At 39.9% G+C, this 26007-nt stretch overlaps 2 protein-coding genes across 2 annotated transcripts in view; both read right to left on the bottom strand.

The window, feature by feature from the left end:
- Window positions 1-26007, bottom strand: part of MAPK10 (mitogen-activated protein kinase 10) — a 593150-nt gene that overhangs the window by 463310 nt on the left and 103833 nt on the right. The gene's annotated exons all lie outside the window — the stretch shown is intronic.
- Window positions 10664-10891, bottom strand: LOC122696371 (ragulator complex protein LAMTOR5-like). Its single transcript, XM_043906270.1, has one exon. The coding sequence runs from the start codon at window positions 10889-10891 to the stop codon at window positions 10664-10666; it is 228 nt and encodes a 75-aa protein (XP_043762205.1).

Below are 26007 nucleotides of genomic sequence, written 5' to 3'. Positions count from 1 at the left end.
GTAATAAGGGAAAAATTAAAACAATTTAAGTGCCTATCTACAGAAGAATGGATTTTTAAAAATTAAATATTCCAATAGGTTACTGCCATACAGTAATTAAATAGGTAAAATATATGAAATGGAAAGACATATATCAAGATGTGCAGATCTCAAATACTCACCACTGACTGAGAAAAAGTGAGATATAGATAAAGAAATAGAGATAGAGGATAGGTTAGAGATTGATAGGTATGGATATATTGTATGAAACCATTTAGTAAACTGAAAACATAACAAACAATACTCTGAGCATGTGTGTGTGTGTGTGTGTGTATATGTCTGTCTGATATATCATACATAAGCAGCAACAACTAAAGAGGATCGTGGTAAACTCTGGGGAGAAAAACAAGGAAATGAAGTAGGTTGCATGGGTTCACTGTATCTGTAGTATAGATTTCTTTTTTTTTTTTTCAAATGTTTTTAGAGCAAATATGGCCCCAAATGTTGACATCTGTGAAGTCCAGCAGTGAATAGTAACAATGTTGAGCTTCATCAGAGCCCTGTGATCCTGGAAAACAGCAATGTTTAAAGAAATCTCCCCCACTCACTCTTTTGTGTACCAGAAAACGGCTTAGCTCAAACAACCACTGGTCCCCATGTAAACTAGATAAGACACACAGAGAGTGCCCTGGCTTACCTTCAACGTGGCCAGATACAGACCCTCCAAATTCCCATTCTCCACCTCAGAAATGATTCACTGAACTGCTTGTCCCCACTAATCCAGCAGAAGAAAGTACTTGTTAACCTGTGATTAACTTCTCTCCTACCCCAAGGTCCCTTGACTCTGGCCAGCACTCAGCTCCTCCCTTAGAGGTCCCTGGAGAAGAGACTGTCCTTAGGGTACAAGAGTCTCTAATCTATCCCATCTGTCTACCCTTCCAGCCCACTTCCGCACACCATTCCCTCTCACCTTCCTATTCTTCCTATTAAAGAAGATCCCTTTTTGTATAATGCTTGCAGATCTGATGGTCAAAGTCTTCTACCTAATTGCAACAGTCTCTTTCCCCATTGTGCAATAATCCCCTCAAATAAAGTCCTTCTCGGGCTTCCCTGGTGGTTCAGTGATAAAGAATCCACTTGTCAGTGTGGGAGACACAGGTTCAATCCCTGGTCCAGGAAGATTTCACATGCTGCAGAGCAACTAAGCCCGAGCGCCGTTAACTATTGAGTCTCTGCTCTTCAGCCCAGGAGCTCCAACTACTGAGTCCATGTGCCAGCTACTGGAGCCCACACACCCACGTGGAGAGTAGCCCCTACTCACCGCAACCAGAGAAAAGCCCACGCAGCAACAAAGACCCAGCACAGAGAAAAGTAAAACAAATAAATAAAATAAAAATTTTAAAATTAAAATAAAACAAATAAAGTCTTTACTAAGTCTGGATTTGTTTTTTATTTGACAACCCCAGGTACTTCTACTTTCTCACATATTGGTTATTTCATAATATAAAAGAGATTTTAAAGAGGGCCTTATTAAATAGAAAAAAATAATTGTTTAAAAAGAATAGTTTTCAAAATGTCTTGATGAAAACAGCAACAGAATTCAAGTTGTATCAACCTTCTAGCAGAAGTAGGATGAGAATTTCTGACTAACCAGGCTGGTCAGGGGACCCCTATGACATACAAGTGAAGGAACTGGGAAAGTTAAATCTGGGAAATTAAGACTCAAATGGGCAAAACAGCTGCCTTCAGATATGTAATGGGTTAATTACATGAGAAATGGAAGGAAGTTTCTATACATTGCCATTAGGTAGAATTGTGATCAATAAATGGAAGCTTCAGGAAAACCTCAGCACAATCTACTGAACAATTGTCTGACAGCATTGTCTGAAGGTGGAATGGGCTCCTCGCAAGTGCCAAGGTCCAGACATTATGTGTATGAACTGCTAGGGCAAGAGTGTTAGACAGGTTGTTGGACCAGGTAACCCACTGGCTTCTGGATCCCATGGTTCTATCTACCGGATAATACAGAGAGCATCTGAGTAAACTTTAATAACCAGGCAGTCACTTACTGCCAATGTTTTCCAATTGCCAATAGTTTCCAATTCGTTAGACATAAGTAGCCAAAAAAAGTAAATGCCACCCATTGGAAGATACACGCGTTAAGAATTTTTTTTAAGAGGGGAAAGAATAAAATCAGAATAATCAATAAGCAAAAGAAGTCATTCTTTCATTAGAATGTCCACATGAGAAACATACAAAAAGAACTCTAACTCCCAAACACCAGATGTAGCTTATGCTTCTTACTACATCCATCTTAGAGCATTTATGAGACCAAAAAAAAAATGTAAATTCTCCACCAATTTGATTGCTGAACATTGGATAGAGCAATGAGAGACTTCTCTGAAAGCCATAACAGGAAACTCTGAATGGATACATCAATCAATCTAACATAACCAAGACAATAACAAGGTTCTGGAGCAGCCAAAAAAAAATGACAGCTTATTGGATTTAAACAACTTCTTTAGAGAAAAAAAAAAAATTGCTTTGCAGATCTGTTTGTCAGTGACTTTCATATTCCAGCCTCCATGACCATGAAAGCCACACAAAGGGTATAATTATATTTCACAGAAGCTGTTCTTGTTTTAAATCTGCCCCTAATATAAAGCAGCCAACAGAGGAAATTGTATTTAATAAGACATCTGGCTTCTAAATGAAGATACCCATTTTTCTTCTAAAATAATGTTAATTTGGTTTGTAATTGAAACATGTAGTTGATGTCATTTAGAGTTTCCTGTCCCAGAAAATTGTTTACAAAAGAAATATATCAGAATACTTTCAAGCTGCAAGATTATGCTTTTATCTAAAGTATGACAAGGCTGAATAGATATTTTGACATTAACATCCTCCAAGAGAATTTAATTTCTTTTTATGCAGGAGATTATATTTTCTTTCACTAAAATGAATAACACAGGATATTTGTTTTGCTATTTGCTTTATTCTATGCTATCTTTTTTATTTTAATATTTATCTATTCATTCATTCATTCATTCTATCCATTCATTTTCTCCAGAATTAAATGTTTTTACTTACACCTCCCTCTGTTAAACAAAATTCTTTACCTGCTTCCATTGTATCTCCTTTATTTTTCCACTGCTTTCCTTTTCTCTTATCCCCTATCTTCCTCCTTCTTTACTCTACCTTTGCAACCAAAAGGGTTCCTAATTGTTCACTACAAAGGGAAAGAACTGAATGCTAGTGGGGGGAATTACTTTGCATACAGAAGACCCTCCTATAAGAAAGACACTTCTAAAAAGTGTCATCATAGAAGACAGTCAAATGTGAAGTAAAAACGTAATAAAAGATGGCCAAAATAACCCAAAAGTCAAACTACTCCAATCCAGAAATTAAGATTAGTGGTTATTACAGTAACCAAAGCAAAAGTTCTGTTCTTCCTAAAATAGCTATTGACATTTTATTACTAATTAAGAATTAAAATATTTAGTTCTTATAGCATATTGGCAATAAAATTGGATACTATGGAGAATTCATCAAGAAAAAAACTCACTTCATAAGTGTTCTACTAATCTCTTCTTGCAAAATAAAAAATAAATCCATGAAAAGTGAATAGAGTGGAAGCCTGCACCCAAATCCATCTCTTCTCAAAATAATTGGCCTCTCGTGTCTTCTTTAAATTATACATACGGGTATTCCTGAGTTAATCTTAAAATAGAAATTTACAATTTAAAATAAAGTTGATTATATGAAAAAGATTGTTTCTTTAAAATGTAAATCATTGTTTCTGTCATTATGCATGTCATAATATGCATTTTTTGAAGATAAAATGGAGTATATTTGCTAGCATGCTGCAACACTCCTGGCTTAATTAAAATGCCTGAAAGATGCTTTTAGCCTGCAGCAGAAATTGTTATATAATTACTCTAATGCATCTGCTATATTTTCACTTTTATTTTTTTTAACAAAGATGAACCCAGGTGATTTCTGGGTAACTCTAATATAAATCAAGAAGGATAATTGTAGAAAATGAAAGTGTAAATAACATATGTCGAATTCAGAGTAATTCTAGAACTTTGCCTTTGAATACAATTACAGTCATTTGCTTTTTAAGAGTTTAGGGGGTCTCCAAAATCACTGCAGATGGTGACTGCAGCCATGAAATTAAAAGACACTTACTCCTTGGAAGGAAAGTTATGACCAACCTAGACTGTATATTAAAGAGCAGAGACATTACTTTGCCAACAAAGGTCCGTCTAGTCAAGGGCTATGGTTTTTCCAGTGGTCATGTATGGATGTCAGAGTTGGACTATAAAGAAAGCTGAGCACTGAAGAATTGATGCTTTTGAACTGTGGTGTTGGAGAAGACTCTTGAGAGTCCCTTGGACTGCAAGGAGATCCAACCAGTCCATCCTAAAGGAGCTCAGTCCTGAGTGTTCATTGGAAGGACTGATGTTGAAGCTGAGACTCCAATACTTTGGTCACCTGATGCAGAGAGCAGACTCATTTGAAAAGACCCTGATTCTGGGAAAGATGGAAGGCAGGAGGAGAAGGGGACGACAGAGGATGAGATGGTTGGATGGCATCACTGACACAATGGACATGGGTTTGGGTAAACTCCGGGAGTTGGTGATGGACAGGGAGGCCTGGCGTGCTGTGGTTCATGGAGTTGCAAAGAGTCAGACAGGACTGAGCAACTGAACTGAGCTGAACTGAGGGGGTCTGTTATAGTTATGAAGAAATTTTCCTAGCAATATTCATCAAAAATAAACCAATTGTCACAATAAACTTGTATGTGTCAAACTGAGTCACAGGACAGGAAGCTGAGTGCATTATATAGCAAATTCTAATCTCAGCTATTTTTAATTTTTAAATTGATGAATGTTCCAGTGGCTACATCTGTGTGCTTAGTCATGTCCAACTCTTTGCAACACATGAACTGTAGCCTGCCAGGCTCCTCTGTTCATGGAATTTTTCAGGCAAGAATACTGGAGTGGGTTGCCATTTCCTTCTCCATCCAATGGCTAAGATGGTAACAAATCTGCCTGCAATGTAGGAGACCTGGGTTCAATCTCTGAGTCAGAAAGATCCCTTGGAAAAGGAAATGGCAACCCACTCCAGTATTCTTGCCTGAAAAAGTCCCATGGACAGAGCTGCCTGGCAGGCTACAGTGAGTACATGGGGTCACAAAGAGTCAGACATGACTGAGTGACTAACACTTTCACTTTCACCAAATTCAAGAGCTCTCCTTTTTAGAAAACTAGAACTCTGAGAAGAACACAAACTTAGTCATCAATAGTTCACTTTCAGTTCAGTTCAGTTGCTCAGTCATGTCCGACTCTTTGCGACCCCATGAATCGCAGCACGCCAGGCCTCCCTGTCCATCACCAACTCTCGGAGTTTACTCAAACTCATGTCCATCGAGTCAGTGATGCCATCCAGCCATCTCATCCTCTGTCGTCCCCTTGTCCTCCCGCCCCCAATCCCTCCCAGCATCAGGGTCTTTTCCAATGAGTCAACTCTTCGCATGAGGTGGCCAAAGTACTGGAGTTTCAGCTTCAGCATCAGTCCTTCCAATGAACATCCATAGTTCACTTTAGTTTGTTTAAATACATTTTTTTCAGTAGACTAATAGTATGTCTCCTACAATTTTTTCTCACAATATTTTTAAACTAGTAAAAGTAATTCTTAATGATATTTATGGATTTTAAGAAATCAAGTATTTATGGCTTAATAGTTTTATTCAGTTATCGATATGTACACATCTGAGAGTAGTGGTTTGGCGTTGTACTTATAAAAGATTTTTTTTTTAAGTGTAGAATATAGATAGAAGATACAGTTGCAGAGGTTAAACACAAGGTGAGATTCAGAAATATGTAAGAGCATGATACAGACAACCATATACAGAGAAAATATTCCTGGCATTTTTCAGGGGAAATTATGTCATTTCTGATTCACTTATATCTGGCAAAGAAACTGCTGTTTCTTCGGATGTTCTGTCCAGAGTCTGTGAAAACTGAAGTCTTTCCAAAATTTTTACCCAGAAATAATGATCTTATTTTATTTTGAGACCATAAATGTTATGTTTCTCTTTGGAGGGGGGTCAAAATCAGCCATATTTAAACAGATACCACATACTGAGGCAGGAGATAGATGGGCCCCAGCCTAAGCAGCCAGAGCCTGTCCTTGTGGATAGATATCCCAGATGAGGAGCAAGAGAAGAGCTGAACCCTGCTCAGATAAGAGATTAAAGACCACATATTCCTCATTCTCAAAGTCAAGGAGAACTTCCCTACTACATACACACAGAGAATCCTAAAAGATGATGCTGTTAAAGTGCTACACTCCAAATGCCTGCAAATTTGATAAACTCAGCAGTGACCACAGGACTGGAAAAGGTCAGTTTTGATTCCAATCCCAAAGAAGGGCAATGCCAAAGAATGTTTACCCTACTGCAAAATTGCACTCATTTCACACACTAGCACAGTAATGCTCAAAATCCTTCAAGCCAGGCTTCAACAGTATCTGAACTGAGAACTTCCAGATGTTCAAGCTGGATTTGGAAAAGGCAGAGGAATCAGAGATCAAATTGCCAACATCCAGGGATCACAGAAAAAGTAAGAGAATTCCAGAAAACCATCTTCTTCTGCTTCATTGACTACGCCAAAGCCTTTGACTGTGTGCATCACAACCAACCAGAAAACTCTTAAAGAGATGGGAATACCAGACCACCTGACCTGCCTTCTGAGAAATATTTGGCAGGTCAATGCAGGTCAAGAAGCAACAGTTAGAACTGGACATGGAACAACACACTGATTTCAAGTCAGGAAAGGAGTACGTCAAGGTTGTATATTGTCACCCTGCTTATTTAACTTATATGCAGAGTCCATCATGCAAAATGCTGGGCTGGAAGAAGCACAAGCTGGAATAAAGATTGCCAGGAGAAATATCAATAACCTCAGATATGCAGAGGACACCACCCTTACCACAGAAAGTGAAGAGGAACTAAGGAGCCTCTTGATGAAGGTGAAAGAGGAGAGCAAAAAAGCTTGTTTAAACTCAACATTCAAAAAATGATTATCATGGCATCCGGTCCCATCACTTTATGGCAAATAGATGGGTAAACAATTTCAACAGTGACAAACTTTATTTTCCTGGGCTCCAAAATCACTGTGGATGGTGACTGCAGTCATGAAATTAAAAGATGCTTGCTCCTTGGAAGAAAAGCTATGACAAATCTAGACAGCATATTAAAAAGCAGAGACATTACTTTGCTAACAAAGGTCTGTCTAGTCAAAGCTCCGGTTTTTCCAGTAGTCATGTAAGGATGTGAGAGTTTGACTATAAAGAAAGCTGAGCATCAAAGAATTAATGCTTTTGAACTGTGGTGTTGGAGAAGACTCTTGACAGTCCCTTGGACTGCAAGGAGATCAAACTAGTCAATCCTAAAAGAAATCAATCCTGAATATTCATTGAAGGACTGATGAGGAAGCTAAAACTCCAATACTTGGACACATTCTGCAAAGAGCCGACTCATTGGAAAAGACCCTGATGCTGGGAAAGATTGAATGCAGGAGGAGAAGGGGATGACAGAGGATGAGACGGTTGGATGGCATCACCAACTCAATGGACATGAGTTTGAGCAAACTCCAGAAGATGGTGAAGGACAGTGAAGCCTGGCGTGCTGCAGTCCACGGGGTCTCAAAGAGTCCAACACAACTGAGTGACTGACGAACAACAAGCACAGAAAGGCTCCTTGAAGGTCAAAAAGATAGGAGGCGTCACCTCAGTGTAATGATGCCAACCTGCTCTTAGGCATCTTCACTAGAATCCATCTTGAATGCACAGAGGAGAGGACATTGATATTGATATATACCAAATACAGATTCAGAACCAGGGAAAGCAAGATGACTGGTCAAAGGAAACCTGGAAGAAATTCCCCATAAAAATGGTTCAAAGTGATTCACCTTAGAGCAGTGGGATTGAGTTTTTCAAAAAGAAGAAATGGAAAAGGGAGGAGATCTATGTATATGTAGGCTTCCTGGATGGCTCGGCAAGTAAAGAATCCACCTGCAATGCAGGAGATATGGATTCAATCCCTGGGTCAGGAAGATCTCCTGCAGACAGGCATGGCAACTCATTCCAGTACCCTTGCCTGGAAAATCGCATGGACAGAGGACCTTGAGGGGCTACAGTCCATGGGGTCACAGAGAGTCAGACACAACTAAGGGACTGAGCACGCATGCCTTTTTGAAAGTTTTTGGTGTATCACAGAAACCCAGTTATGATTTGTTAAAGATGAATACAGTAGCTATACAAAACAACTGTTGATAGATAAACTGAGGCATATTTTAAATGCTAAGCAAGTGAGCAAAAATTATTATATTTTATATAGATATATATTTACCATATACATATAGTAAGATATGTATATATATTAAAAGGTCAACAGTTTTTGTATATTTTAGTAAAAATTACATGCAATTATCCTGGAAGTTGTTTTCATTAAAAATAAGATCTTTTTTAATTTTTTTTATTTTTATTTTTATTTTTTTATTTTTCCATTTATTTTTATTAGTTGGAGGCTAATTACTTTACAATATTGTAGTGGTTTTTGCCATACATTGACATGAATCAGCCATGGATTTACATGTGTTCCCCATCCCGATCCCCTCTCCCGCCTCCCTCTCCATCCCATCCCTCTGGTTCTTCCCAGTGCACCAGCCCTGAGCACTTGTCTCATGCATCCAACCTGGGCTGGTGATCTGTTTCACCCTTGATAGTATACTTGTTTCAATGCTGTTCTCTCGAAACATCCCACCCTCGCCTTCTCCCACAGAGTCCAAAAGTCTGTTCTATACATCTGTGTCTCTTTTTCTGTTTTGCATATAGGGTTATCATTACCATCTTTCTAAATTCCATATATATGTGTTAGTATACTGTAATGGTCTTTATCTTTCTGGCTTACTTCACTCTGTATAATGGGCTCCAGTTTCATCCATCTCATTAGAACTGATTCAAATGAATTCTTTTTAATGGCTGAGTAATATTCCATGGTGTATATGTACCACAACTTCCTTATCCATTCATCTGCTGATGGGCATCTAGGTTGCTTCCATGTCCTGGCTATTATAAACAGTGCTGCGATGAACATTGGGGTGCACGTGTCTCTTTCAGATCTGGTTTCCTCAGTGTGTATGCCCAGGAGTAGGATTGCTGGGTCATATGGCAGTTCTATTTCCAGTTTTTTAAGAAATCTCCACACTGTTTTCCATAGCGGCTGTATTAGTTTGCATTCCCACCAACAGTGTAAGAGGGTTCCCTTTTCCCCACACCCTCTCCAGCATTTATTGCTTGTAGATTTTTAGATAGCAGCCATCCTGACTGACGTGTAATGGTACCTCATTGAGGTTTTGATTTGCATTTCTCTGGTAATGAGTGATGTTGAGCATCTTTTCATGTGTTTGTTAGCCATCTGTATTGTCTTCTTTGGAGAAATGTCTGTTTAGTTCTTTGGCCCATTTTTTGATTGGGTCATTTATTTTTCTGGAATTGAGCTGCAGGAGTTGCTTGTATATTTTTGAGATTAATCCTTTGTCTGTTGCTTCATTTGCTATTATTTTCTCCCATTCTGAAGGCTGTCTTTTCATCTTGCTTATAGTTTCCTTTGTAGTGCAAAAGCTTTTAAGTTTCATTAGGTCCCATTTGTTTATTTTTGCTTTTATTTCCAATATTCTGGGAGGTGGGTCATAGAGGATCTTGCTGTGATTTATGTCGGAGAGTGTTTTGCCTATGTTCTCCTCTAGGAGTTTTATAGTTTCTGTTCTTACATTTAGATCTTTAATCCATTTTGAGTTTATTTTTGTCTATGGTGTTAGAAAGTGTTCTAGTTTCATTCTTTTACAAGTGGTTGACCAGTTTTCCCAGCACCAGCAAGTGAGCAGAAATTAATTCAAATGAGGCAGCACCAAACAGGAAATGGTTAAGAGTCCTCTTAGGCAGATTCTTGGCAGACAGGAGCCAGGGGAAATAACAGAGAAAGTACAGATAGAAAGAAAGGAAGTTATTTGATTGGCTACAGCTTAAAGCCTAAATTATTTGTGATTGGTCGTCCCTACATTTTCGATTTTGTGACCTTGAGGCATCTGCAGGCTACGATTTCGTTTTGCTTACATAAGCCACCATGGCATTGGAGCCACCAAAGCGTAATGGTCTCTCATTCAATTAATTTATCACTACATTTGGTCATTTTTCTGATTGATATGAAAAGTTCTACAAATTGCTGGCAGAGGTCAATCAGTGTTAAAATAGCTTTCATATACAATAATTGAGACATCCCAAGACTGAATCTATAATGTTGGAATCAATATACTGCTTTTTTTTCCTCCCACCAGGTTTATTAAACATAACAAAATTCTATATACAAGGTGACCTAAACCTGCTGTTTCAAAATGTGGTACTTTCCTTAAGTGGTATTTGATACGTCAAGCCACAGAGGGTCAAAAGACAACTTCCTCTAAAATTAATAGGAAAGTGCCCAATGCCTATTACACAAATGGTCTAATTACTGGAACTCTAGCATATTATATTATCTATAAGGTAATTAACATAAGGTACCACTGAAAGCCTATGCCAGGCTTCGGCGCACTGATAGAAGACCTCAGGAGGCCATTTAGCACACTGCCACTGGGATGCCATCGTGTGTCTGCAGCATCACATTCCCATTATCTGATTCTAGACACACCACAGAAATATCAGTGGGGTATGAGGTTAGCTTAGCTGCTTGCTGGGCAAGAACAGATATCACCCCGGCATGCTCATCAGACTGGGTTCGGTGACAGCCCAGATTGAGTCCTTGTAAATCTGTGTACAGGACTCCAACAATGGATGGATTCACCATCGTGTCGTCCAAGTGCTGTCAGAGATAGCCTGCATCCCGCCACGTGTCGCCTCCTTCTACACCACACTGGGGTGCCCCTCAGTCACATGACGCGAGTGGTCAATATACTGCTTTTAAAAACAACACAATTTAATTTAGCTATGATTATATAATGAAATGGAACCCAAACAAAGTACTGAAATTGGAGTTACTATTAACGGAAACGCAACAGCTGTCCACAATTTCTATTACATATTCATCATTCTATTCATCTCTGGCAGAATATCCTGCGAATATTCTCTTGCACCCAATGTCATACTGGTCCTTGAAACTATTTTTTTTTTCTTCCTTCATCATCACCGCTGACCACCTCACCCCACTGCACCGCAGTTTATCTCACAAAGCTGCAAAGCATGCTGAAGACAAAGTATTGACGAATCCAGTACTTGACACAAAGTGAGCATTCCACCAAAGCCTGACCAGACATATAAATGAAGGGATAGATAAGTGAGTGAACACATTTTGACAGAGATTCAGGAGCCTCTGTCTGTAAATACTCTCTTCTACTCTGACATGGGATGAAGAAAACAAACGTTTGGAAATGCAAGTGATCAAATGTGTAGCCACGGGCATCAACATCCAGTCGCCCTAATTCCTGCCAGAGTTCAATTTGTGGGAGACAGCTTTAAAGCCAGAGACTTTTTACCATGAAAGTTATGGAAGTGGAGGAAGAAAAACTTTTACCGCGATGATTCCCACCTCTAAATTTCTGTTTCTACAACTCGCAGCTGAATTTCCTCTTGTGTATCCCCTAATTAGTCTCCTTTAAAATAATTGGTGTTGTTCTCGCCTGTTGTTTGAGTGTTGTCCCTAACTGTGACACAAAATGAACCTTTCTGGAAGTGTCTCCCCAGGAGGGATTTAAGCGCTTAAGGAGGCTTATTTATTCTCAAGGCTGAGCAGCCACTTAGTCCATTACAATGGAAACAGCGATTTCAAGGCAAGCGTGTACTGCTAAAAACAGGGGCATAAGAATGTGGCTGTCTTACAGTTTTAAGAAGGCAAGAAATTCAAATTAACCCCATGAAGTCTTCTGCTGGAAACCACCACTCAGACAAGCAAAACAATAAGTACTTTCTGCTCAACTCTGGACAGCTTCATTCTCTAGGTTCTTGGCACTTTCAGTTATTTTCTTTCACTACTTTAAAGTCAAGAGGAAGTAAATCATGAAGCTTTAAGTCATTCTAAACGAAAAGCCACAGGAAAGAAAAACAGCAACGAAAGAGAAGAAGGAAATATTGCAGGTTATTAGAAATCAAACTTTACCCAAAATTTAAAATTCATTTCACAGTACAGTGGGTACAATGTTTCAATCTAGGAGAAAATTCATTTTAAATGATTTAATGCTGGCCTTGCTTATTCACAAAAACTCATTAGCTTAATAAACCAGAGGCTTTGTTTGCCAAGTCGCACACTCCTGCCTGGTTCATTTATAGGGCTAGAGGGCAGCCTGACACTGTTTTGTTGCTCTTAAATTCTCCCATGTGCCTAACACGGTGATAGGTGACTGTGACTGGGGAGTTGAAATTTAATAGCACCACCCAAAACCTACTGCTACTGCATTTCATTTCAAACAATAGTCCAACAACATAAATCCTGCTTGTAGAATGAAATGCTATATGAAGTCACGTCTCAAACACCACATTCCTCTTTTCCTTTATGCCTCTTCCCCGATGTCTACTGAACAAAAATGCACAACCTGAAAGCTGAGAGTTATGTTTTATTCAGGGGACAAAACTGAGGACTTAAGCTTGGAATACAGCCTCTGAAATACTGCTCCGAAGAAGTACGGGAGGAGCTGGGATACAGGGGAGTTTCTGCAACAAAGACCAGGTAGTCAGAACATCAAAAGATTACTATTAATTAAAGAAAACCAGCTATCTCAACTTAAGGAATTTAGTGCTTTTCTATGCATGGAAAGATGCAAGAGTCTGGGCTCACTGAAATCATTCCTTTGATATGCACCTCAGCTCCCTGGGGTCAGAATATCCTGTGCTTTCTCATCCTTAGTCTCCCCAGGGTGCGTGATGGAAAAGGGGCGGACACATCCTTTGTTTACTGACACGGCAGGCAATGTGTATTCAGTGACACCCATTCATTTCTAGCTATGTGCCACAGTAAGTGTGTGTGTGAAGTGGGGGGAGGAAGAGACTGACACAGAGCAAAGTTTCTGCTATCCTAGAAGACCACGCCGTCTCCCAACAATGAGAAATGTATTGTGGATGGACTTGCCTCTTCCAATAAGCATTGTTTGGACAAAAGAAATGACCTGAATGAGGCATCTTTGAATTACAATGGACTCACTCAATCAACTTTGGAACTAAATCGTAGTGAACGTTTTATTTTTAATTCCTTACCACTAAACCTGCCAGGATGTGTTGAAATTTTGCACATGGGACCCAAGAGAATAAAGACTCGGTGCTCTGGCACTCTTGGTTCTATCTGGGATAAAAATCTAATGAAAAATGAACATGAGAAAATTAAAATCCAGTTAATTACTGTCACTTAACAGACACTTGAGTGGATTCATTTCTTGCTTACCTGATCTTTTTCACTTCTTCTTTTGTGCATGTGTGTGTAGCAGTCAGGAAACAGTTTTCCAAACAGCCAATTCTTGGATTTAGACCATGCAATAAGAATTCTAACTGTTACAGCTGGGGTTAAAGTGTGCAAACGCCTGCAGCAGATCACTCTCTTTGACTAAGCTGTCAAAACATTTAAATTGTGTCCCTGTCTTTCCTCCCTCCCTCCTCCACGTTCTCCCCAGCAGGAGCCCCCAGCACTGAATTATTGTCAAAAGAGAAGACAGAGTCAAATTGGCAAACTGTATCTTTCTAAAAGGATTTCCAACCTTCTTTGTGTTGCTTGTCATGTTTATTTCGGTATGTCCTTTTTTGCATTAACCCTTGCTGATTCTTTCCAGTTTGATTTCATGGAAATGCCCTTATTTTAGGTCAACTAACAACTTAACGAAAGACATCACATTTGGTTAACAGGTGTGCTTTAAAAATAATAATTGTAATTGGAGACTTTCACCACGTCTGGACAATGAGGAAAATAAGTAGTTTGCAGAAACACTTTTTAATTACTTCAACTGATAATAGGATAAACTGTAGAAGAAAGACTTTCCTAAATATGTTGTTTAAATTCTGAAATGTGTACAAGGGAACAAAGAGACAAACATCACCCTCACATTAAAAATAATTAAATAAATATTATTAATAGATATTTATGACTGTAACCATCTTAAAAATTATTAAAATGTCAGGAAATGTTTATTATTAAATACCTGCCAAGACCCAAGCTCTATACTTCCAAACATTGCATTTAATCCTTACACATCAGGCATTTAACCTTGTACCCACACGGTGCTAAGTCTTGTCATACAGATGAGAAAGACACAATATTTACCCCTCTGATAGCTCATGGTCTAGTGAGGAAAAATGACAGGTAAAAAATTGTGAAATGAGATTCAATGGATGCATGCCCACTTACAAAGTCATCTGAGAAAGGTCATTCAACTATAATTGAGGAAGTTGAAGATGTTAAGCAAATACAGATTTGCTGAAAAAAAAAAAAAAAAGGGAGGGGGGAGGGGGAGGTGATGCAAGTACTAAAAATTTTAAGTTATCCAGAAGAGAAAATATTGGGGTGGGAGCAAGAGAAGGAGGCACAGTTTTTTAGGTCAAGAAAGCAGCCTTTAAAAAGGTAGAGAATTCACTGCTGGTCCAGTGGTTAAGACTCTGAGCTCTCAATGCAGGGGGCACGGGTTCGATCCCTGGTCAGGGAACTAAGATCTCACAGCCAAACAAAGGCAGGGAGTTCTATGAAAGCAACGCATGTTTAGAACAGCAAATGGTCATTATTAAACCTCAAAATGGAAGACGAGGTAAACAGACCTTAAAACACAGGTTAATGGACTTTGCTAAAGATAGTGGGCTTTATGCATACCCCAGAGAGGGAGAGCAACATAATTTTTTAAACAGAGTAGCTTAAAAGCTGTATTTTTAGTCTAGAAATAATGACAGTCATAGATAGTCTTTATTAATATTTCATGTCTTTTACCTTCTACATTAATTTTATGTAACGCTCTATAAAATATTGTACATATTATATCCCCATTTTACAGATAAAATAACTGATGCTCAAAATCCTTAAGAAACTTGTCCAAGTTCATCTAGCAGCTAAGTTTCACAATGTTCTCAGTTTCCCACTCTTGCTGATAATAGCTATAGTTATGTGGTGAAGAGCAGGTGTTTTGGAGGCTAACTGAGCATGTCACCACTTTATTTGCTGTGTGACTTTGCGCAAATTTTTCATCTTCTGGAAAAGATAAATGTGATAGTGCACATAAAACAGTTAGTACAGTGCCCACCCCACAGTTTAATGCTAACCATTAGTATGATAGCAGGTCACGCTTGAGCACATTTTACTTACAAGAACCAAGTATGGGTATTATTATCTTCATTTCACAGATTTTATTCAAATGCTTAAACTTAAAGAAATTAAGTCACTCACAGAAAGACATATAACTATTAGTATATGGGAGAGCTTGTTCTGCTCTGAAGACCACACTCATTCTTTTAATGTAGAATATAGTGAATCAGAGACTGTCCCTGATGCCCTATAAAAGATAAATTAAAAGGAGATAAGACAGGAGGCAAGGAGTGGAATATTTAAACAGGTTTTTGTAGAAATGTAAGAGAGAGATGGCAAGAGTCTGAAATAAGTAGAGTAAAAAAAAAAAAAAGATACTTAAAAGATATCAACAAGGTTGAATGAACAAGAGTGGACAGCAAATTGGATGTTGGGAAGTCAGGGAGCTAGAGAGACAGCACCAAGCTCCCCAGCATATGGGGTGATTAGTCTTTAGGATGTTCTCATGTAACGCTTCTATTTGTTTTCTGTTAGGAAAATTCATTCATAGGATATAATGGGCAAGGTTGCTCAAGGAAACCTGGCCAGGTTTGAATTAGCTTTTGAGCAGCAGCAATGATAGCTCAGTTGGTGAAGAATCTGCCTGCAATGCAGGAAACCCCAGTTTGATTCCTGGGTCAGGAAGATTTGCTGGAGAAGGGATACACACTCCAGTATTCTTGAGCTTCCCTTGTGGCTCAGCTGGTAGAGAATCTGCCTGCAATCCAGGAAACCTGGGTTCAATCCCTGGATTGAGAAGATCCCCTGGAGAAGGGAAAGGCTACCCACTCCAGTATTCTGGCCTGGAGAATTCCATGAATATTATAGTCCATAGGGCCACAAAGAGTCAGACACGACTGAGCAACTTTCACTTTCATGTTCAAGAGAAAGAAAATTGCCCAGAAACACAGAAACATCAGCAAACTATAATAGTAAAGGCTACCATTACTGCAGGTAATAAATCTGCAGTGGAACTAATACACATAGAGGTATGCCTTATAGCAACATTATCCTCTAGATGGTTGAACTAATACTCTGTTGGAGATGGGAAAAGTGGCAAATGAAGGACTGTTGGCAAAGAATTTGACAGTATTGGTGCAAATTATTAAAATGATAGTCCTTAGGGTATTCTGTTCCTTTGCTGGAACCATCAGTTCCCTGTTAGGCCACCTCCACTTCTCCTTTATTTCTCTTTCTCCAGTGAACTCTTGGCCTTCCAGTAGATGCAGCATAGATATCATTTTACTGGAGATGCCTTCCCTGATTACACCAAATATGTCAGTTCCCTCCTCTTACACTTCCTTATGGTCTTCCCTGGTGGCTCAGATGGTAAAGAATCTGCCTACAAAGCAGGAGACCTGGGTTCGATCCCTGGGTCAGAAAGATCCCCTGGAGAAGGGAAAGGCAACCCCCTCCAGTATTCTTGCCTGGGAAACCCCACGGACAGAAAAGCCTGTTGGGCTACAATCCATGGGGTCACAAAGAGTCGGACACAGTTGAGTGACTAACACTTTCACTTTCACACTTTCTTATACAATTCTTTGGAGCACAGTTGCATTGTCATCTTACATGTTTAAGAAATTAAAAATGCAATTATTATTTGGATTACACTTTGATCAATGTCAGACTCCCCCAGTTGACTGTAAACTCTTGGAATTTATCTTTTTTCTGTTTTCCTCCTCACCATTATATCTCCTGTGTCTAGCAAAGAGCCTATGCTTAGTAGGTGTTCAAGAAATAGTTTTCTGAATGAGTAAATTACTCAAAAATGAATGATTGGATGAATTTGTGAAAATAATAAATAAGGAAGCATATAAACAGGTGGACAAGGAGGGAACTGAATCAAAAAGGGTCAGCAGCTTCAATGAGTTCAGAAACAGTATCAAGAGTTTCATAAGAGAGCCAAAGGCTGTGGGTATTATATACTGAATTGTGTACCCTTCAAAATTCACATATGAAGCCCTGAAACTCAATATCATTTAGAGGATGGGACTTTCAGGATGTAACCAAGCTTAAATGAGGTCAAAGGATGAGAATCCAATAGAACCAGTGTCCTTATACGAGGAAGATACAGCAGGGGGGCTTAAGTACAGAGGAAAGGTCATGCAAGTACACAGGGAGAAGGTGGCCATCTGTAAAGCAGGAGGAAAAACCAACCCTCCTGCACCTTGGTCTTGGACTCCCATCCTCCAGAACTGTGAGAAAATTAATTTCTGTTTTCAAGCCACCCAGTCTATGGTACTCTATTATGGCATTCCTGGGACGCTAAAAAGGTAAGCTATAGATTTTAAGTTTGAAAGAATGGAAAGTCGGGGGGTGGGAGGGGACTAAAACTTAATAGACACAAAAACAAATTAACACACTATAGTTTAATAACTATATTGAGCACGTGCATGCTAAGTCACTTCAGTCACATCTGACTCTTTGTGATCCTATGGACCGTAGCCCATCAGGCTCCTCTGTCCATGGGATTCTCCAGGAAAAATACTGGAGTGGGTTGCCATGCCCTCCTCCAGGGGATCTTCTCAATCCAGGGAATCAAAGGATAAATACCACATAAAAGGGGAGGAAAGAGAATCAATCCAAGTAACTTTTGAGCTCAGTATTTTGACATTATACCCACAATTTAGGGAATAAAAGAGCTACAAAAAATCATCAGCTCCTTCTGCTGGGTTTATCATCATGATATTGGTGTAGTTATTCTGACACTATTTTGTGTGTAGTGTAAGATTGAGAAAATAAATAATTTGATGACAACTTTGGGAGCCAAGTTTCAACTTGTTAGGGAAATTAAAATGAAGATAGTCTTGTTCAGGCTTCAGGGGAGCAGGGCTCTGACTGACTTCTGACCTCGCCGGGACCTACCTAGACTACACGCCTGCCTACAAGCACATCAGTCATTTCCAGCAAGTCAAACAGCACTTTGGATAAGAAAGGGAGTGGATCTTGAAATTTCTTCAGCCCCTGGAGACCTAGCCAATCCCTCAGGGTCTAAGGAATCTTATGACTCAAGAGGTGAAACAAACAGCTTTGTAAAAGTTAAAAACTGGAGCTGCATTTTTGCAAGCAAACTGATAACAGTATCATCTTGTGGCCTGGGATTATAAGCAGGAACCCCCAAAGATGTGATTTGAAATCTCACCTATGGAGTGGATATACTGCCCAGAACCCTTTCCCAACTGGAACTCCAGATTGCTGTCATTTGGGACTTCCCAGCGCTTCTCAAGTCTGGATTAAGGAAAGTGAAAATTGCTCAGTCATGTCCAACACTTTGCAACCCCATGAACTATACAGTCCATGGAATTCTTCAGGCCAGAATACTGGAGTGGGTAACCATTTCCTTCTCCAGGGGATCTTCCCAACCCAGGGATCGAACCCAGGTCTCCCGCATCGCAGGCGGATTCTTTACCAGCTGAGCCACCAAGGAAGCCCATAGGTATCAGCCCAATTTGGTGATGTATACTCTGTTACTTCTCTCTATTGCTTATATTTCTTTTCTTTTAATGACTGCATATTAAAATTAAGTTAAATAATCTATTAAAAATTGAAACTGTTTATGTGTAACAAGTAGTTTCATTTGTTAATTAATCCTCCAAATCTTAAACGAAAGTAAAACTTTCAACAAAACACAACTGTGGGAAAAGAAGGATAAAATTATATTGTGAGAGAGGGAAAAAACACTCTGAGACTCTCATAACAAAGATTCACTCACTGCATCCTAGTGAGAAAAGCTCAATGAGAAGAAGGATATGTGCATAATCCCAAAGTGTCTCCCCACAGATGACTTAGCATTGGAAGAAAAAAATAATTATAATAACCATACATGGAGAAACCAGAACATCTTGGTTAGGCGACCAAATTAGCATCACCACTAAGGGCAAATGGATGATGTGGTACTCTGAAAGGGAAAATACATTGATGTTGTAGATGGGTAGGCACATATGATCTAAGTCTAATCACCAGGAAACACCAGACAAAGCCAAAGTGATGAACATCCCATCCTGTATTCTTTGAAACTATCAATCATCTGTTATTGAAGAACTGAAGAAATCAATTTGGACACAATAGGGAAAGGACAACCAACTGCAATACAGGAACCTGAATTGGATCCTGTATTAGAGAGAAAAAAGACATTACTGGGATAATTGACAAATTGGATTATGAACTGTAGATGGGGGAAAAAGTATTGTGTCAATTTCCTAAACTTGACAACCATATTATGATAATGTTAAAAAAAATATCATTTTTCTCAGGAAACACCTAATAAAATATTAAGAGGACAAGGGGAATAATACTGTAATATGTGCTCAAATGATTTGATATATATTTATGGGGGGAGGGTGAAGGGAGAATACAAAAAAAGCAAATGTGGTAAAATATTAAAAATTATTAAAGTGTATATAGGCACCTCTATTATTCTTTCAACCTTTCTATGTTTAAAATTGTTTCAAAATAACAAAGTTTTTGTTTTTGTTTTTTTCCATTTATTTTTATTAGTTGGAGGCTAATTACTTTACAATATTGTAGTGGTTTTTGCCATACATTGACATGAATCAGCCATGGATTTACATGTATTCCCCATCCTGATCCCCCCTCCCACCTCCCTCTCCACCCGATCCCTCTGGGTCTTCCCAGTGCACCAGCCCCAGAGCACTCGTCTCATGCATCCAGCCTGGGCTGGTGATCTGTTTCACCCTTGATAATATACATGTTTTGATGCTGTTCTCTCGAAACATCCCACCCTCGCCTTCTCCCACAGAGTCCAAATAAATCAAACAAATGTAGACTCTGATAGGGGATGTTGAAACTGGGGGAGGCTTTGCATGAGTGAAGACAGGTGGTATATGGAAAATCTCCACACTGTCCCCTCAATTTTGCTGTGAGCCGAAATTCTCTAAAAAAAGATCTCAATTAGAAAAAATCAGACATGTATATGTATGACTAAGTCCCTTTGCTGCTCACCTGAAACCATCACAATACTGTTAATCAGCTATATCCCAACACAAAAGGAAAAAGTTTTTTAAGAAAATATCAGATGAATAAACACAAAGACAAGATGTAGAGGACTGGGGATGTTGTAAAGTCCAAGCCTTGATTTTAAGACAGATTCCTGAATAGTCTAAGACACAAATCACAACCTCACTTTACCAACACAAAGTTGGGACTTCAAGAGGCCTCAAGATCCGAGGCTAACTGGAGAAGATAAGACCCAGATGAGGAGAAAATGAGCCAAGTTCTTTCCTTGGCTCTACTTCCTCTCTTAATTTAGTCCCTTGACAGATGAGCTCACTGAAGGGAAGAAAGCAGTTTCTTCACACCATTCCCCACCTCCTCCCATTTCTGAAATGATGCTCTGCTCAGATCATTAATTGTCTCATTAAAGATCCAGCATGCACAGTTCAGTGATACTGGCCTTTTATTTCCTGACACAGCTGAGAATAAAGAAACTGTGGTAAGATGCCTACCCTTACCTGAGGTTTCCACAGCAATAAAGGAAAAGATACATTTTCATCAATGTCAGGTTCAGGTTTAATAAGTATGATTCTTTTTTGTTTTGTTTTTTTTTTCAAGCTTCTTATACACAATTTTATGAGTTGAGTAATATCTTATAATCCAGTTTTCCTATCCAGATAAAGGGAGGGTAATACCAGATCTAGATTACTGGACTGAGTAATAGGGAAGTAATATGGAAGTATTACCTAAGAAATAGCTAGTATGTAAGTAATATCTAATCATATTCAAGGCTGAGTTTTGTGCAACATTTAAAAATAATTTTGCAATTCACTACTGTTTAGTCATTAAGTCATGCTGACTCATGACCCCATGGGCCCATCAGGTTCCTCTGTCCATGGGATTGTCCCAGAAAGAATACTGGATTGGGTTGCCATTTCCTTCTCCAGGGGATCTTCCCAACCCAGGGATCAAACCCACATTTCCTGCATCTCCTGTATTGCAGGCAGATTCTTTACCTGCTGAGCCACTGGAAAAATTTTGATTGTAACTGGATATGATCTTTAAAGGGTTTCTGGGCTCAATAAAGGACAGAAATGGTATGGACCGAACAGAACCAGAAGATATTAAGAAGAGGTGGCAAGAATACACAGAATAACTGTACAAAAAAGATCTTCACAACCCAGATAATCACAGTGGTATGATCACTCACCTCGAGCCAGACATCTTGGAATGCGAACTCAAGTGGGCTTTAGGAAGCATCACTACGAGCAAAGTTAGTGGAGGTGATGGAATTCCAGTTGAGCTATTTCCAGTCCTAAAAGATGATGCTGTGAAAGTGCTGCACTCAATATGCCAGCAAATTTGGAAGATTCAGCAGTGACTACAGGACTGGAAAAGGTCAGGTTGTCATTCTATCCCAAAGAAAGGCAATGCCAAAGAATGGTCAAAGTACTGCACAATTGCACTCATCTCACACACTAGTAAAGTAATGCTCAAAATTCTCCAAGCCAGGCTTCAACAGTATGTGAACCATGAACTTCTAGATGTTCAAGCTGGATTTAGAAGAACCAGAGATCAAATTGCCAACATCCATTGGATCATCGAAAAAGCAAGAGAGTTGAAGAAAAACATCTACTTCTGCTTTATTGACCATGCCAAAACCTTTGACAGTGTGGATCACAATAAACCGTGGGAAATTCTGAAAGAGATGGGAATACCAGACCACCTGACCTGCCTCTTGAGAAACTTGTATGCAGGTCAGGAAGCAACAGTTAGAACTGGACATGGAACAACAGACTGGTTCCAAATAGGAAAAGGAGTACATCAAGGCTGTATATTGTCACCCTGCTTATTTAACTTATATGCAGAGTACATCATGAGAAACGCTGGGCTGGATGAAGCACAAGCTGGAATCAAGATTGCCGGGAGAAATATCAATAACCTCAGATATACAGATGACAACCACCCTTATGGCAGAAAGTGAAGAACTAAAGAGCCTGTTGATGAAAGTGAAAGAGGAGAGTGAAAAAGTTGGCTTGAAACAGCATTCAGAAAACTAAGATCACTTCACGGCAAATAAATGGGGAAACAGTGGAAACAGTAACAGACTTTATTTTGGGGGGCTCCAAAATCACTTCAGCTGGTGACTGGAGTCATGAAATTAAAAAACACTTACTCTTTGGAAGGATGTCCTCTGAGCAGCATGATGACATGATGAGTCACATGAGGAGCATCTGATGTCATCATGAAGGGATTTTAGTGCTTTTCTAGATATCAGAAGATGCAAAGATTGGGATCATGAAGACAGTTCCTGAAAATATCTAACTCTCTAAATCTATTCCACCAGATTCCCTGGAGCACAGAATGCCTCACTCTCCACTCTGAACTCGCTCGGGGCATGTTGAAGGTCAGCAGCTGCAGCAGCACAGGCAGAAGGCAAATGCCCTTGGCAAGTGCCAATCTGTAGCCAACACTAAGCTGAAAAGACCACTAAGGGGAAAAGACCCTGATGCTGGGAAAGGTTGAGGGCAGGAAGAGAAGGGGGAGACAGAGGATGAGATGGTTGGATGGTATCATCAACTCAACGGACATGAGTTTGAGCAAATTCCATGAGACGGTGAAGGACAGGGAAGCCGGGCGTGCTGCAGTCCATGGGGTTACACAGAGTCGGACACAACTGGGAGACTGAACAACACCTAAGTTGACAAACTAATATGAATTAAATAACTTATAATATGAATTAACCCCAAATAGTGTAATTTGAGAATAAGAAATAAGATAACTTATAGAGTACTCACAAAAGGTACAGCATAAGCCTTCACACTTCTTCCGTCAGGTATCTCCTTCTGAAGCAGCAACTTGAGAATTCATAGGTCTATCTCTATTTTTTCCCCTTCCAAGGAGTAAAAGTTAACTCTTGTTTTATCCACTGGAGATAAAGTCCATTTAAATATACCCAAGTTAAAAAATCGTTGCTCTCATTCCTTATCTCCCCTCTCTAGTCAGATCTGAATGGTTTCCAAGTGAGTTGATAAATCGTTCTCCACTAAAATGGACATATCTTGAGTGCTTTCCAACTCACTCTCTGAACAATTAAGCCTTTCAAAAGGCCCTTTTTTGTTCCTTTATCAGTAATCAATCCCCCCACCTCCAACGTCAAAGGTTAACAAAGCCCTCCAGATAAAAAGTCAAGTAAGGTTTACATATCCCTGATACATCAGCAAGTCACAAAATATTCATTTAGGCCACCAAACTTGCCTCCTAACTGTTCTACCATTGTTCATTCTTAGCTATATTTATACAGTAAATTCCATATCTGCCTCTTCTTAAAACGTATTCACTCATTCAGGAAACACTATCTACTATGTTACTGAGAACCTCCTTTCTCCCGGCCTCATGATTCCAAGAGTTAGAACTTCTGCAACAATAATTTCCATGGCTTCTTTCCCACTGGCTCACTCACTCCATCCAAGACAGAAAAAGGAAGTATACTATCGCAGACTGTGAGAGAAAGTGTTACCAAACCACACTTGGGTCTGCTTGGACCCAACAAAGTCAATCTAAACTACAGCGTCTATTGCAAAGAGAATGGGCAGCTCATGCTCAAAGGCCCCAACGCCTCGATGACTTCCAAGGCAGGGTTTTAAAGACGATGTAAGGTAGAGGGTCACAGGGTATATCATCAGCTTGTACTCAATTCTATGACTGGTCGACGATGCGGTAACAGACCTTAGTTTCTGCTTGCAAGACCATAGTTTCCCAACCAGAGATCGAACTGGGCACTGGTCAATGAAAGTGTGGAGACCTAACCACAGGGCCACCAGGGAATTCCCAACGATAGATTATTAGTAAGTCCATTGCAGTGGTGTATCTATGCAATATGCTCTAATTCAACTTTTATTATTAAAAAAAAAAATATATATATATATATATATATATATATATATATAACATCCTTCTGCTTTGATCTCCAGAGGCATCTGCACAAAGGTACTGGCCCTGAGAACAAGCAAGGACTAAATCCAGCCCAGCTCCTGCACACCAAGCCAGCTCCCCACAGCTTTCTTCTAACTTATCCACCCAGAGAGGCAGTCTGTCTTCAAATCATCTTCCTGTAGTGGAAGTTTTCTTCTACTTCATTTGTCCAAAAAAAGAAGAAAAAAAAAAAATGCCTTTTTCTAATCTGAACAAAGGCAGTTTATGAGCTAGCAGCAGATGGTTGATTTCCAGCTGTCTGACTCCTTTGTCTATTTTTCGATTGGTTCCCAACTTAAGAAGGAAAGCAGGTGTCATTAATTTAGCTCCTAAAATTCCAGTACCACTGCTAAGCAGGTGGTATTGGATCAGGTATTGTGCTAGGCATTGGAAGGAGTGGAGGGAGAACATGAGTAAGACAGAGTCCTTGACTTCAAAAAGCTCATTGTTTAGCTGAATTTTCTAGGTTCTCAAAACCACTGAGTATTTGTTTGTTTTTATATAGAGAGAAAGTTCAATGGCCTGGAGTAGGCCTGTCCCTATGAGTGTCTGCATTCTTGGCTCCTCACTCAGGGTCTCGAGGAACCTCCCAGGCGTGAGTTGAGTTGTGTGAACCCGGGACTGGAACGGTGTACAGTGGTCACAAGGGTGACAGAGCTGTGATTGATGTGAATGGACACAAGTTCCTCAAATAGAAGTGCATGGACGTTCCTGGTGGTTCAGTGTTTATGAATCCACCTGCCAGCACAGGGGATGCAGATTCAATCCCTGCTCCAGGAAGATCCCACATGCCATGGGGCAACTAAGCTGGTGCCGCAACTAATGAGCCTGTGCTCTAGAGCCCAGGAGCTGCAACTACTGAAGCTCCTGCCCCTAGACCCTGAGCTCCACAACAAGAGAAGCCACTGCAATGAGAAGCCTGCACACTGCAAGGAAAAGTAGCCCCAGCTCCGCAACTAGAGAAAGCCCACAGAGCAATGAAGACCCAGCTTGGCCAAAACTAAAATCAATAAAATTTTTTTAAAATCATGAAAAGAAACAAAACAAGAAAATGTAGGTGCATGACAAAGTTTACTTTACACACTAACAGCAACTCAGGACATCAGAGACAGTGGCACAACCAGAGTGAGGAGCACACATCCCCGCCAGACAGAGGCACCCACCTGATTGATGATCACTAAGCACCTGCTCAGGAAAAGATCTTCTGTGTCCCTCAGGAAGCTTCTTTTCTGCTTCCCTGGTGGCTCAGACAGTAAAGAATCTGCCTGCAATGCAGGAGACCCAGGTTTGATCCCTGGGTTGGGAAGATCCTCTGGAGGAGGGAAAAGCAACCCACTCCAGTATCCTTGGCTGGAGAATCCCATGGTCAGAGGAGTCTGGCGGGCTGCAGTCCATGGGGTCGCAAAGAGTTAGACACAACTGAGTGACTTTCGTTCATTCATTCATTCATGGAGCTTTTTCATATCCGCTGACTCCACCCCAGTTCTGGAGACTCTAAGAATCTGACTGCCCACCAGGGTAACCAGCCCCAGACACTGCTGCTTAGTGCCAGGCTGGGTGAACCAAAGGTCCATGTCCCAGGAGAGGTTTTCCCAGCAGCTCTGGCTCAGGGCCACCAAGGTCTACTCCTGCAATCAGGAGGAAGACCCTATAACCAAAAAGATGAGAAGAGCTGAAACACCGTGGGGATGCTAAGGCCCAAAATGGCAGGAAGGCTGTCTTGAAGGTTATCA

Source organism: Cervus elaphus, chromosome 6 (assembly GCF_910594005.1).
Source record: "Cervus elaphus chromosome 6, mCerEla1.1, whole genome shotgun sequence".
NCBI lineage: Eukaryota > Metazoa > Chordata > Mammalia > Artiodactyla > Cervidae > Cervus > Cervus elaphus.
The sequence above is the reverse complement of the archived record's forward strand: the minus strand, read 5'-3'. Positions and strand labels throughout refer to the sequence as shown.